Consider the following 15,299-nt stretch of genomic DNA (forward strand, 5'->3'; position numbering starts at 1 on the left):
ATGGTACTTGGCCAGCCTTTTTCATGTGCTCTTCCTCGGGCAGCTTACACACTTTTCTTTCATTTCGTCTGCCTTCTGTGGAGTCCACTGCTGGCAATGGGTGGCCTTCTTGACTCTGGTTCTCCCTGGGCATGCCAACCGACATCCAGAAAGAGTTTTGGTTTAAGAAAAGACAATGAGTGAACTAAAGAGCCTTTCATTGTCCAAACCAGGAAACACACTGAGTCAACTCTGACCAACTCACTGATGATGGGAGAGCCGCCAGTCTAGGTTAATTTTCTCACTCTCACTGCCCTGAGGACCGTTTTATGAAGGACTAAGCCCATGAGGTGTCTGAAGTTTAGTTCTGGGGAGGGAACTCTTAAAGTATGAATCTTACATTGACTAAATGACCCAGTTAGGCTGCAGACAGTCCTTGCCAAGGGAAGATCACTCCATTTCTGAAATGAAAAAGAAAATGACTTTCCGGGAGGATCCTCCTGAACTTTAATAAAAGAGCACCCTGAGGAGTGGAATGGTGCGTCTATCTGAGGGCTTAGGGAAGTAATAAAAATGCTGCTAATGTGAGGAGGCCCTGCCATGGAGCGAATGGCAGCACCCTGGAAGTGATTTAGGAGACGGAGTCGATGGAAGGCAAAGGCATGAGGAGAATTCAGACTGGTCCATCCTAGGCTCTTGGCCTTTCACTTAAAACCAACAGACGAGTCTTCCTCTCTTGAGGTTCCATGTTAAGCAGAAAGAGAGCCTCCATTTTTTATAACCTGCTTCTCATGGAACGTCCTGTTAATTGATTCTCACCCTCTCCCTCCCCAAGCCCATTTTCTTCCTACATGGCCTCGTATTTGGCTCTAAATGACCAGTGGATGGTTGAAATCTCAAGATCTCCTCACTCATCGGCGTCTCTCCCAGGCCAGGCCACTGTTTTTATCGTATGCATTTTCTCAAGTTATACAAGTTGTGTTATTAACCCCAAGGGAGGGAATGGTTAGGAGTTGGGTAATTAGCGTGGTTGTGAAAGCCAGACAATCAGAAGGCAGAACTGGACTGTCGAACTGAACATCTGATGAAATTCAGAACTAATTGGGAGAAGTAGCTGTTACTATATAGCAGCCAATTCCCACTCTCCCTTGAAATGGAAAATAAGCAGAAAACAAGAAGAATAATTCAAGTCGGTATCCGGGAAGAAGGCCCTTCTGCAGAACAGTAGAAGAAAAAGGAGAGATCTGGGTATTTTAGGATATGCCGAGACAGTGGTAAAACCAGCTTGTGCAAACAGAGCCCAAGGTGTTTTTGACGGTTCAGTTCCACGCCTGTTTTCTCTAGGAATCTCCTCAGGCCCACTCAGGCTGCCTCACCCATCGTTCTCGCTGCTCATCTGGGGACTTAAAGTCTATATCCCACAGGTTAGCATTTGATTTATTTTATAAGTACTAGTTTTATACAACTAGATAGCAGCTCCTTGAGAACAAAGACCGTCTTATGCTTCATTTGTATCTCCTTTAACACACAGCAAAATGTTCAGGTAAATGCTTCAGATAGGCTGATAAACAAGCATTGTCAGAAAAGGGAGTGATGTTTGTTCTCCTTAATGAAGGAGAATCTTTACTGAGTATTAGGCAAGGAGAGTAAACCTATGATGGAGGAAAGTGGTGGGGAGTCATGGCGAGGATATAAGCTTTCAAGTCAGCCACATTTGGGGTCAGATCCTTACTGGTTATCTGCCCAACAGACATGGATACAGAGGAGCATCAAAAGACACACACAAGAATGTTCATAGCAGCATGATTTGTAATGACCCTCACCTGGAAACAACCCAAACGTCTCTCACCAGTAGAACGGATAAGTTAGCATGACACACCAATTGGAGTACTCTACAGCAACGAGGATGGACGATCTTTGACTACATGGAATGGCATGGATTATTCTTACAAATATAATATTGAACGAATGAAGCCAGACGCAAAAGAATATACTGTATGCTGCATGATTCCATTTTTAGAAAACTCAAAGTCCAAAACGAATCTATGATATTGGCTTATATACATATCCCTGGGGAGATGGTTAGTGACCGAAGAGGACGTGCGAGGGGGGGGGGGGGGGAGCTCTGGCCACATTGTTTCTAGATCTGAGCGCTGGTCCTCTATTTATGAAGTAGGGGTGATATTAATGTCTCATAGGATTGTTAGTATTGGATGTGACAATCCATGGCATGCAGTCATTGCTCAGTAAGTGTTAACTATGGTGATTATGAATCAGCCTTCTAGGAGAGGAGAGATCACTGACTGGGGAGGCTCTTGGGGTGATGTGAGCCCTGCACTCTTTCATGGGTCCAGGATCCTGGCTGCTACCCTGTCCCTTGTTCCATATGTTTATTGTTCTTGGCGATGTTTGGTTGCGTGTCTGTCAAGCTCCTTGTGGGCATTCAAGGCCTCTGTGTTTCATTCATAGTCTGTTGCTTCTTTCTCTTGTCTTAGTCCCTGGCACCTGTCCCCTCTGGGGGTCCCGCTTACGGCGCTCCTGTTCCCCCCTTCACTCATGTTGCTCCTTCTGCCGGGCTGACCTTTCCTCCCCTTCTTACCCTGGTAAAGATTTCTTCCAGTATCCCCAGTGCCATGCCCGTCATGGGTGCTTTGTAAAGTTTTTGTGGCTCTTCTAGAAACCTGGGTCTGCACCACATGGACCTGGCCCCTGTGCTGAGGGCTGACTCAAGTTGAGCTCAGTTTCTATTCAGGGGTTTAATTTTCCTGGTAGGCTTGGCATGTCAAGGGCCATAGTTTTCCCTACCATTCTGGAGCCACCGGGCTTCTGGGTAGAACTGTCTGGCCAAGAGACACAGGCTTTCATTTTTCAGAAAGGAAACCCTTCCCAACTGGTGGAAAATAAGCTTTTGCTTAGTGACTAATAACAAAAACACAGACAAGATTTCTGGGCTTATAAATAACCAGTTGTAAAAGTACCCAAGGGAAGCAGCCCTTTTTGCCAGAAGAATGGCTGTGAGTGTTCCTGTCACCTGGCGGATAGGGACCTCACCGCGGGCAAGGAGTCGTGGGCCAGGGGTGCGGAAGCCGGTCATTCTTCAGGACGAATTCCCAAGGCCTTGCTGTTATACATTATAAATCCTGGGCTATTCTGGAAAAATAATAGCTGATCTCTAAGGTTCTTCCTGCTCGAAAATCCTGTGATTCTGCGGAGCCACAGCATGTTTTAAAGGGTGATGCCGGCCGGGAGAGGAAAGTCTTAGGGTTTTGTTTGCCAGAGCTGCCTAAGAGGCAGATGAAGTAATTATGAGAATAGCTCCCATTGACTGAGCAGTGGCCAGGGCACCGTGCTCAGGGTGCTAGGCCCATGAGCTCACTGAATCCCCCATTACCGTGTGAGGAAGTTGTTAGCCTCATTTGACTGATGAAGAGACTGAGGTTCAGAGTGGTTGATGTATATGGATAGCAGTATAGGGGCTAAGAGGGTGGAGTGTGCCATCAGACCATGGGCCCAGGCCTTGAGCTTGCTTTGTGGCCGTGGCAGTTATTAACCTTGCTGTACCCGGGCTTTCTCATCTGTAGAACAGAGATACTCATAGGACCAAAGCCATATGAAATAATGCATGCAAAATGCCATGGGTACAGTGCCTGCACATAGTAGGCCTTCAGTAAATGCTGCTGTTATTAGGAAGGGCTCAGGAAGCTTCATGTATAATAATAGCCTCCTGGATGAATCACTGATGCCCCAAGTCTAGAAATGTTGTTTGCATTTAGCTAATCTAGGGCTGCAACCAGGGCCTTGACCCTGACTCCAGCTGCTTCCTGCTGGAGGACTGGGGGATGGGATCTCAGAGCCAGGCCTGGCCCCGTGGACAGTTCTCTCGCCCGGCTGCCCACCAGCCCTACCAGCAACAGTGAGGCTATCGCCTCGTTCATCCATTGTTTCCCAAGCTGGCTCCCAGTTAGTTCAGTAGGAGTACTGCAGTGGCCAAATCGCCCTGCAAAACTCAGAGTTAAAGAAACCAGGTTCTCCAAGGGGTGATCAAGTATTAGCATTTTCCAAATATTTTACCTATGTTTTACCATGGAACCCTTCTTTTCCTCCAGAATGTCTTGTGGGACTAGTGTTCCATGAAACACGCATTGGGAACTGTTCCCCAGCGCCCCCTCCGAATGCAGTCAGCAAAGAGGCAAGAGTGAACAGAGGGGAGATCATTCAGAAGGGGGCGGCCGGGGACGTGAGACAGGTGGACAGGATCAGGCTCTATTTTAGAGGTAGGACCAGAAGGACTTACTGATGGAGGCTGTTTAGTAAAACATTTGACATATTGAACTGTGTCGAACTGAATTGTGTTTATATCTCCTTGATACCAAGTTAGCCGGTTGGAAAGGTATACATCTGGTCACTGAAACAGTCCTTTCGTCTGCGTGCAGCCAGCGACCCACACCTTCTGATGGTCACTGAAGGGGCCAGTGGCTTTGACCTCCTTCAAGGATGCATCGGACTCTTCGGGGGCGTGAGGCTCCTTGTTTATTTCCCTGTCGAAGTACTTTCCCTCTTCCTCCTCCGCCCTGACCCCACTGGTTTTTAAAATTAGAAAACCCACTGCCCTCTCCAGGGCCTGTCACTCTATCATTTTTAGAGGCTGAGCCATGCATCTTGAGGCAGCTTTTCCAGTTTCCAAAGTTTATTGTTAATGAAAAGCGCACAACAGGCTGAAATCCCTGGCAAGAGTCAAAGCTGCAGGGCACACCGAGGCCAGCAGATGCGGGAGCAGCCAATTTTGTTTTTGTTTTCGTTTTCGTTTTCTTTGCGGTATGCGGGCCTCTCACTGTCGTGGCCTCTCCCGTTGCGGAGCACAGGCTCCGGACGCGCAGGCTCAGTGGCCATGGCTCACGGGCCTTGCCGCTCCGCGGCATGTGGGATCTTCCCGGACCAGGGCACAAACCCGTGTCCCCTGCATCGACAGGCGGACTCTCAACCACTGCGCCACCATGGAAGCCCCTCCCTTCGTTTTATCAGAGAGGTTTGGCTTGACTTGAAGGAGCCAAAAAGGAACCAGAGGAGCCTGAGCTTCTAGCAGCCAGTGACAAGGTATGGGAGGACAGGGGACCCAGGCTGAGAGCACGTTCCAGTTCATCGAATGTGTCTGGCTCAGTGCTAGGCCCTGGGGTCCCAGAGTAGTGATACCAACAGTAATAACTAACATTATTGAGTGTAGGCCATAAGTACAGGCCTCGTTGTAAGCATTTCACATACCTGATACCAATAAACCCTCCCAACAATTCTAGGAAGTACTTACTGATATTATTCACATTTTACCATTGACTAAAGTGTGAGGCACAGAGAGGGTACGCAATTCCCCCAGAGTCACACAGCAAGTAAGAGGGAGGTCTAGGAATCTACTTAGGAGTGTCTGATTCCAAAACTACAGTTTTTACCTCTCCAAGTCCAGGCTCACAGTCCCGGCTGAGGAAATAAATATGTAAATCAGCAAATATATCCACACAGTTCTAAAGTGCTGTGTTGCAAGTATCCATTATGAGAGGTAGAAGGGAGGCAACATGGGCATCAGATTTGAGTTCATCCTTGACTGATGAGTTGGAGTGTCCCTGGCAGGTAAGACAGGTGGGAGTAAAGGCAGAGGGCAGAGCATGGAGGTGGGAAACAGCAGTGTGTTTGTGTGTGATTGGGAGAAACAGTGAACAGTCTGGCATCAGTGGGCATAGGGGGCCTGACAGGCAGTGGAAGAAGCCGGTGAGATGGAGGGAGGTAGGCAAGGGTCCTTCAGGGAAGGAGGGTCTTGGGTACCCTACCAACATTTTTATACCACATCCCTTGGAAGGTTGGATTTCAACGCAATTATTATTTTGTCTTTGCTCAAAGGACGTCTTATGTGAAAGCCCCAACTATAAAGCAGATAGCAGTGGAGTGGCTTTGGCTGAGGTGGAGCTGAGGACCTAGAGCCTGTCCTTCATGATCTCCCCTGACCTACCCCCATGGGCATCTGCCTGGAACTCCTAGGTCTCAGTCAAGCAGAGTTTGAGCATTACTGCTAGAGAATATCAGGTTTGGGGAGAGAGAAGCATTTAGTGCCATGTAGTTATTTAGTATAATGGTCCAGAATGCATTTGTGAAGTTTTGAATTCTCTCATTTAATAAATATTAATTGAGCCCTTTTGCCAAAAGGCATTGAGTGCTGGGGATACATCAGTGAAAGGAATAAACCAACCCTCGTTTAGATTCTAGTGAGGTAGACAGAATAAATGCACAGACTAGATATGTAACAGGGCTAAAAGGGGTCCATAGGACATGTAGGACCTGGTGGCCACATTTGGAACTTCGGGTTTTATTTTGAGTGAGATGGAAAGTCTGGAAGGTTTTGAGCAAAGAGACGACAAGTTTCGCCACCCGTTTTGGGGTCTGGGTAGCTGGTCCATACCAAATGGTTATTAATAAATGGTAGTCGTGTTTGTTGTTCCCCATCCACAGGGAGGCAGTTCTGGTGGGAGGCTCTTGTGGGAAATGAACCTGGTAAAGGGAGTAGTGGGGTCCTCAGAAGAGAGAGGCACATTCCCCGTGATATTACAGACGCAAGTCCAGTAACAGCAGCGATGATGTCATTGCCCACCTGGCTGGGAAACTTGCCCATCTCCTCGTGACGCTGTGGACTGATTTGTTTGTCCAGCGACATCTCTGTTGTCCCCTCTCGCACGGTCTGTAGTTATTAGTGAGCTTGTCAGTTAAACAGGGGGTTTGTGTATCGCCGTTCCTCCCGCAGTGTTCGAGAACAAAGATAAGATTGTGATCATCATGGAGTACGCCAGCAAAGGGGAGCTGTATGACTACATCAGCGAGCGGCGGCGCCTTAGCGAGAGGGAGACCAGACACTTCTTCCGGCAGATCGTCTCCGCCGTGCACCATTGTCACAAGGTACGGCCGGCCCTACCACAGCTTTGCTCACAGATGGTCTTCATGGCACCACGTGATTCTGTTCATATTATGAAGGTGACATCTGTTCATAGTGGTATGTATGGAGAATTCATAAACCAGAAAGAAGAAGATCACCGTCCCCCAGAATCCAGGGATAACCCACGATTGACATTTTTGTTTGTTGTTTTCCAATCTTATTCCCCCTGCTCCTCACATTTATTTTTCATTCAAATTTTTAATTTTGAATCATTTTAGATTTACAGCAGAGTTTCCGAGAAAGTACGGAGAGTTCCCATGCACCTCTCACTCAGTTTACCCTAATGCTAACCTCTTACAGGACTGTAGGACACTTGCTAAAATGGAGACACCCACGTTCATTTATTGCTATTAACAAAACTCCAGATTTTACTCGGATTTCGCCAGTTTTACACCAGTGACCTTTCTCCCTTCCAGGATGCAATCCATATGCAATCAATGTGGTACACATTGCATGTAGTTTTACATTTCTGTCTTGCTTTTTCACTTAGGATTTTAATCTAAACATTTTTCTATGTTACTAAAAAGTCTCTGGAATGATTGTGATTGTTGGACCCTTAGGCTGGTTCTAATTTCTGGTTATTAGAAATAGCGATTGACGTCTTTATACATTAACCTTTTTTCTCTCATTTGAATAATTTACTTAAGAGAAATTCCAGAAGTGCAATTAGCGGGCCATAGGTTCTGAACCTTTCTATGCCCTGGTTTCTTTTCCTTGCATAGGTTATATCCACAGAGGTTATATACACACATGTACAATTTTGTTGCAACACAACTAGTGGGATGTGCTCTTAATCCAGCCAGTTTAGCTACCCTTGGTCTCTGGAGAAGGGAATGAAGTACACAGATAGTTCCAAGCCATACTTCAACCAATTATTATTTGTCATTTTAGTCCTGATTTCCATCCCATTCATACTTTGCACACCTGGAACAGTCCTTCACTTTGAGGACAGTAGTGACTTGAATCCAACATGCCATCCAAAATAGAGTCAGCTTCTTCATTTGAATGATTGCAGCACGGGGCCTTCTGGTTTGTCAAATACCCTGGTTAACTGAGAACGACTCTGGAATGATCATCTTCTAATTACTTACAATCTAAAACCCTTAACCCATGTGGACATTATTTAACTTCTCTCTGCTGACTCAAAAGGCACTGATGATTCAGATCGCACAGTGTTTTGTATTTTATCATCAGGCGTCATCCTAAAGCACCACAGATCCTGTTTTCATTATTCGAAGTGTGTGAAACTTGGCTTTTGTATGAATGGGGCTTTAGTCTGCTCATTCCATCTTCTGAAAACTGGGAATGCAACAGTGTAAACCAAACTACTCCCAATATTTAAAATTAAACAAAATCAGCTACCTTGCATTCCGTATCTTTCCTCCAGGAGCCCTGGTTTGTGCATTTCTGAATCCCTGAAGGTTTGGGTTAGAAAGAGTGGTAGAAATACATGTTTTCACCTCTCCAGTCTCAGTGTCTTTAGATACTGGGAACTGTCAAATAGAAAGGAAAATAAGCAATGAAGTGCTAGCTGTGAACGTGCAGATTCTGAACTAAAGAAATCCTGAATGAAAGACAAAGAATTCCTAGCCAGTTGGTTTTCTTGAAAGGGCAGCTTCACTTGCCAAGGTCCTTTATGCTGAATGATGTTAAAAACGTCCTCCCAGCCCCAATAGCTGGTTCTTTCAGTTCCTCTTCCCCTGCTCACCCATCCCCTTAGAAGATCACTGGGTTTTGAAAAGAACTGAGCAGGACAGTCGTTACTGCTGTATAGACCAACAGCCTGCTGGTTAAGGACTTCTCTTCACCATTCAGCTGTCTGCCTGTTTGTCACTGGGCTCCTCTGCCAGCTTTGCCAGCATTTGCTTGAATGGAAAGGTCCCACCGTATGGCGGCAGCTTGCTTTGGTCTCAGTGGCCTCTCCCACCTTCACCCTTCACTCCACACTGAGTCTTGCCCAGCAGAGAGGAACCTTGCCTCCCAGCTGCTTAGGAAATAACCCTTGGGAATGCTTCTGTTATCCTCAGGACAGATCTGCATGGTTTCCTGAGTCAGAACAGATTGAGCCAGGCACTGGGGAGACAGGTAGACAGACAAGACAAGCAAGGTCTGTGAGCCCCACATTCTGAGTCCCCAGCAGAGAAATCTGCTGCTTCCCTGGGAATCTGCATCACAGACAGACAATGTTTGCCACTGCCTGGGACGATATGGCTTTCACACAGTGGAATTACATTCCGACAAAGAATCCCCCCCGCTGTTTTACAGGCTCTGGGGGAGAGTGGATTCCTGTCATTTTTCCCTTAACCACACAGCAAGTGACTAATGCTCTCCTGTCGCTGGTGCTGTGCTGGTCGCTGGCAGGGAGCTTCATGACAGTGAGAGAGGCCCTGAAGGATGGGGGTGAAGACCACCGGCACTGATGCATTTCTTTAATCTGTCAAAGATTTCCCTTTGCTCACTCTCCTCCTTCCTCCCCCTCTCCCACTTTCTCTCTCATCCCAACTGCTCCCATTCAATTCCCTGCCTGTCTTCTCATTTCAGAATGGTGTGGTCCACCGGGACTTGAAGCTGGAAAATATACTGCTCGATGACAACTGTAATATTAAGGTAAAGCTCTTGCCTCATTGATTGATATGCCAGACCTGGGGATTACAGCTGGTTGAAGGCTTACACTCTGCTCCAAGCTGCAGCCTACGAATAAGGCGGCCGCTTCCTTCCCGGCAGGCGGGTGGGGAGAATCACTGTGTTTGAGCCCTCAGTTCAGTTCCAGTGGTTGAATTCACTCAACAAGCATTTATCGATCTCCCAACCACATGCCAGACATTGTCCTAAAAGTTGACTAGAATACAGTCCCTGTCCTCGGGAAGCTCATAGTCTGTAATTAGCACCATCAAAATACTTACAACGATAACCTAGTGCGTTTGTGTTTCATAGCATCTTTGCCCGATATCGCTTAAATTCAATCTTGACAGCAATCATGAGATAGATACAGTTATTTACATCATTTCACAGATAGGGAAACTGAGGCACAGAGACGTTAAGTAACTTTCCTGAGATAGCACAGTGGTAGGTAGTGGAGTTGGGGTTTGAACCACTGTCTCTCTGACCCACTGAGCCCAAGTTTGAACCATTCTGCTGGAATTTGCCCGCAGGCCTGCAATTTATTACCTGTCCCTGCCACTTCTCTGTCACTTCCGCCCCTTGTCTCCTCACCCCCCACCCCAGCCGTGGAACTGGGAAGCCGACTGAAATGGTGGCGGTGGTGGCTTTTGGGAAAGAACATGCCAGCAAGTGATGGGGTTGACTCTCATGGGGAGTATTAATGCGGGCTGCTGACGGAGCTAGAGAAAGCCCTCCTGGCCGACAGGGTTCAAGTGTCCCCTGCAGAGCACTCCGAATGGCCTTTTGATCATGGCTGCAAAGTAAGCAAATACGGTTTCAAAATAAACTGGAGCTTGCCGCATGGGTTTCATTATGAAATGGCCTTAGTACTCCCAGCACCAGGGGTCCCTCTCATTGGCCGCCGGTGACGTTAGTGCCTCATCCCTGGTCCCTGGACCAAGCATGGGAGTGACCTTGCATCATCCCCTTTTTTTGTTATTGTTGCTTTCCGTTGAGGGAGTGCATCACAGGGAGGCTGTTTCCTTGCTGGGACGGTTGCAGTTGCTTTGGTGTTTGCATTCTGGTTGCAGATCATGGTGGCAACCATTAGTCACCATCGTCCTTTGAGAGGCCCCTGGAAGCCACATCCGGGTGACCTCTTGTTTTTTGTGAGTGGTTGACCGTGATCACATATTTCTCCGTAGCCCACAGAATAAGGAGGAAACAGTCGGTCAAATTAGTCTTTCTAGGAACAGGAAGTGAAATCTCAGGGTCTCTCCGTTTCTGGCAAAGTGGTTGGATTATTCCAGAAGGAGCAGTGGCTGCAGAGTTAGAAAATTCCATCCTGTGTGGTTTACTAGCTGTTTGACATCGGGAGAGCCACTTAAAACCCTGTTTCCTCAGCCATAAAATGGGGAGAGGGTAATGCCCACGGGCTTGTTTTGAGGACTGAACAAGATGCTCTGCCTTTGGCTTTGTCTAAGCACAGTGCAGTGAGTCAAGGTTAAGAGCAGTGGCTTTGGAGTTGCGTGGCCTGGGTTTGAAGTGCAACCCTGCCCCTTACTAACGGCAGTGTTTTAGGTTAATTATTCACACATCTAAGCCTCAGTTTCCACATCTGTCTAGTAAGGATGCCAGCCCTGGACAGTCAGTGACAAACGTGAGGATTTTAGACAATATGTGGTCAAAGCACTTAGCACTTACCTATTAATATCCAAGGCCCCAGCTGACAAGGCTGGCCATTGGGGAGGGCATTGAACAGGAAGTGAGCTCTCTGAAGGTGCTGGGGCGCGGTGGTCAGGCCACGGCTAGAGAATTGGGTTCTGGTCTGAGGGGCACATTCTAAGGGTTTGTATCATCCACCCTGGTAACTTTCTCTGCAGAGTCTTCCTGCCACCTGCCCCTGAACTCTCAAAACGAAATGTGGTCTTTACAAGGCCTGGAATGTGAGCCTCTCGCTTGGGGATCGGGTTCTGTGGTACAGCTTGACCTCATGGTCCCATGATGTAGTCCCAGAAGTGATAAGGCACATAGCTTCCTACGGAGTCATAGAATTCCCCGATGGAAGAGAAGAATGGTCACCATTCTGAAAGCAATTGTGCGGGGAACAATGGGCAGGAGCCTGGGAGAACGGCTCATTTGCATAAAGCAAAAGGGCCATGATGGGGGTCTCCCAGCTCCCAGGACCAAGTCCTTCATCCCAGGGTCCCTAACCATTAGGTAGGGAAATAACAGATACATAGAACATTATAAAAAGTAAGGTTTGGGTCCTTTTTCCTTAGGATTCTGAACCCTTAAGAATGTCTACTCCTGGCGTTTACCAAGGTAAAACACACACACACACACACACACACACACACACAAACCTCCCCTTTCTCTTACGCTGTTACTTCCTTCTGCTTGTTCAAGGAATCCTTCGAGGATCTGAGAATCCTAGAGCTTGAAAGAACCTTGAGGGTCATTTTCCAACCCCTTGTTTTAATGATTATGGCCCAGAAAGTCTAAGTGATGTGCCTGCCCAAGGTTGTACACAATGAATCAGTATGTCATTGTGTCTTTGTTTCCTTGGAATGCGGCACAATGCTTGTCACACGCCGTAAGTCGGTACTCTAAGCTATTCGACTCTGGAGTGAAGGGGTGACAGCCAGGATTAGAACTCACATGTTTGACTTCCAGGCAGATTCTCTTTATATCGTCTCACACCCACTTCCAAGGTTTTTGAAAATGTGTTTCAGCTGCTGTTGATCTGTCTTCCGGCTGCATATGCTCAGCTCTTCCTGACTCAGCATTTTGCCGGAAACATATTTAGAAAGGGCACTCGTAGCAAAGGCAGGCAGACACATGGCCACAAGCTGGCCTCCATGCTCGAGAGAGTCCATGTCGTCGGTGTCTGCACCGGGGGACCACTGACCCTGAAGGCCTGTTACCAGCCAGCAGAGTATGAGCAGTGAGGTGCTTCTCAAAATGTGGGTCCATGTTGCGTATCTCGAGGGTGGAGGGCTTTTGCCCAGAAGGCCTATAAAAATGCTACTGGTCGAAACTTGTCGCTGCAGTTTTGGTGTGAGCCATGGCTCTTGTTCCTCTCCCCTTCCCTGCCTGATGTTGATTTGCAAAGAGCGCATCTGGCACTGGGAATTATTTTTCTGGCCACTGCGCGAGGGTGTGGCTTCTAAAAATATTCACACAGTCGGTCGGCAGAAAGAATGAGAGCAATGTGCTTCTTTGGGTTGCATTCCGTACTTTGCGGAGAAGCATGTCTACTAAAATAGACACCCAGCACAGCATTAATTTGCAATTAATAAAAATGGGCCAGATTCACATCCCACTCTCTGGGAGAATGGAATGCTGACAATTCCCATAGACAGCTCCTGTAAAAGTGCCTGACAATGAGAAGAGGGCCAGGCACCAGGGTCAGCAGACCTCCACAAAGAGGGCTGGGAATCTGGTGAGCTCCCAGGGCTCAGAGTAGAGGGACATAGGGGAAATGGCCCGTTGCCCCTGATGACAATGGAAATGCCTGCTGCTGTGGATAAGAAGAGCAGCTTTGAATGGCCAGGGCTAAGTCAAGATGGAAACCCCGAGGCTTAACAAGACCAAGAAGGGCAGCTCAGGGTACGGGCCTCTGGGCTTTGAGTATATGAATGCGAGGATGCTGCATTCATGCATTAATGAATCCATTCGTTTGTTCATTTGTCCACTTATGTGTATGTGCGTGTATACATACATATCCATGAACGCCTGCATTCACTCTTCCATTCCTGCACGTATCCATTCAGCAAACTGAATACCTCCCGTGAGCACTATTTATTTGACCACAAATATTTACTAAATTCCTACGGTATACCTGGCATGGTGCTGGATGTTGGGAATTTAATAGTGAACCAGATGGCCAGGTAGGTCCTTGTCTTCTTGGAGCTCAGAATCTAGCTGTTGTTAAACCAGCAGTAATAATGAGCCATGAGAAGGATACAGAGGTGAATGAGGAAGGTAAGGTACCTGTCCTAATGGACTTAGAATTCCAGTTGGGGACACAAGCAATAAACAAATACGTAGTGTAATTCTCTGGAGGTGATGAAAATCCATGCGGGATGAGTATGGGGAATGACAGGTGTTATTTGAGCTATAGGGGGCGGGGGGTGGGGGGCAGTCAGAGAAGCTCCCTTGCCTAGGACACAACTCCTCAAATCCACTAGACTTTTTGGCCTTTGCACACACAGTTGCCTCTGCCTGGAATGCTCTTCCTACTGCTCTTTTCCTACCCCTCCTTAGAGTTTCAGCTTGAAGGCCTCTTCTTCCAGGAAGCCTTCCCGGATCCTCATCTCTTAGGCCCAGGTGACTCTGCTGTGTGCCTCATAGTCCCTTTGTAATCTGTCGTGGAAGTACTGAGGAGGAAGTGGTGGGTCTGAACTGTGGGCAGATCAGAAAGCTTTTGCCGAGGCAGTGGCAATTGAACTGGGTTTTGAAGGATGGCTAGGAGTTTGATAGAAAGGGATGTGATGATGGGCTTCCAAGGGGAAGGAGCAGCAAGCACAGGAGCAGGGCAGGGCATGGAGGCTAGACAAGGAAAGTAACCTTTTTGGAGCCCCTGCTAGAAGCCAGAACCCTGGGGCAGACCTTCCACACGCCTTATTTCATTTGGTTCTCAGAATGTCTCCACTGGGGTGGGTCTGATTACCCCCATTTTACAGATGAGGAAGCTCCTGCAGCTAATAAGCAATGGGGTTGGCTTACAAACCTAAGGTTATTTGACTCCAAAGACCGGGCACCTGATATATTCTCTACTACACCCACCCAGATTTGCCCTGAATCCAACAGAGCATCCTCACACTGACAAGGGGAGGCCACTTTTTTCATCCTTGCTTCAGCTGGCCTTACCTTGTATATAGGCAGCCTGCAGACAGCTGTCCCTGGGGGAGACTCTCCAAGTGTTGATGGTGGCCATGGCCAGGTTGCCTGAGTCACTGTGGCCAGAGTAGCCATGCGGGGCTGCCAGGGTCGAATGAGCTGGGTGGTTGCGTGTTCGCATCCCCCGAGAGGCTGCTTCTTGGAGGTACCTCAGTGAAGAGCTTCCCCAGATGGCTTGGGATCCGTTATTTCCCATATCTCTCGAGAGGAGGGGTAACCTTAGATCTGACGATGCAAGCTGACCCCACTCACTTTTGCTCACCATTTCACTCCGTACCTTCACTTCCTGACAACCCGAGTGAGGCTGTCACGGAAAAGCCACAGCAATGAACTCCAGGGCCCGACAGAGCTATGGAGTGTGTCTTTCTGGAGAGGGACACAGAAAGCCCGTCTCCTCCTCAGCCACCCGAGAACAAGAAATCCCCTTTATGTGGAGCTTTACAGCCAGTGCAGCCCTTCACCCACATCTCAGGCCAGCCGCTTTCCTGCCCTGGGCCTCAGCTTCCTCATCCGCAAAATGGAGATAACAGTGGAACCCTGCTCATTGGGTTGGTGTGAGGATTTAATATACGTAGCGCTCACAGAACAACGACTGGCATGTAGCAGTGCTGCTGTTATTATTATTATCTCATTTAATCTGATTTTGCTTTTCACAACACCGTGTGGTCGAGGCTATTGCAATTCCCTTTTCCAACAAAGGAAACTGAGACTCAGGTGAAAGTAGTGATCGCTTAACATTGACCGAAGGCCTACTATGTTTAAGGCGTGGGTTAAGGCACTTTCTATCTATCAATTCATTTGATGTCGTATCTGCCCTGTGAGGTAGGTTACATTATAATCATCA

At 47.8% G+C, this 15,299-nt stretch overlaps 1 protein-coding gene across 1 annotated transcript in view; it reads left to right on the forward strand.

Annotated features, from left to right (window-relative positions):
- NUAK1 (NUAK family kinase 1) overlaps positions 1-15,299 on the forward strand; it is a 66,923-nt gene that overhangs the window by 40,828 nt on the left and 10,796 nt on the right. Inside the window, exons 5-6 of the mRNA XM_024732125.1 lie at positions 6,761-6,912; positions 9,491-9,556. Coding sequence (XP_024587893.1) covers positions 6,761-6,912; positions 9,491-9,556 — 218 coding nt within the window. The remainder of the gene's footprint in view (positions 1-6,760; positions 6,913-9,490; positions 9,557-15,299) is intronic.

Source organism: Neophocaena asiaeorientalis, unplaced genomic scaffold (assembly GCF_003031525.2).
Source record: "Neophocaena asiaeorientalis asiaeorientalis breed wild unplaced genomic scaffold, Neophocaena_asiaeorientalis_V1.1 scaffold418, whole genome shotgun sequence".
Classification (NCBI taxonomy): Eukaryota; Metazoa; Chordata; class Mammalia; order Artiodactyla; family Phocoenidae; genus Neophocaena; species Neophocaena asiaeorientalis.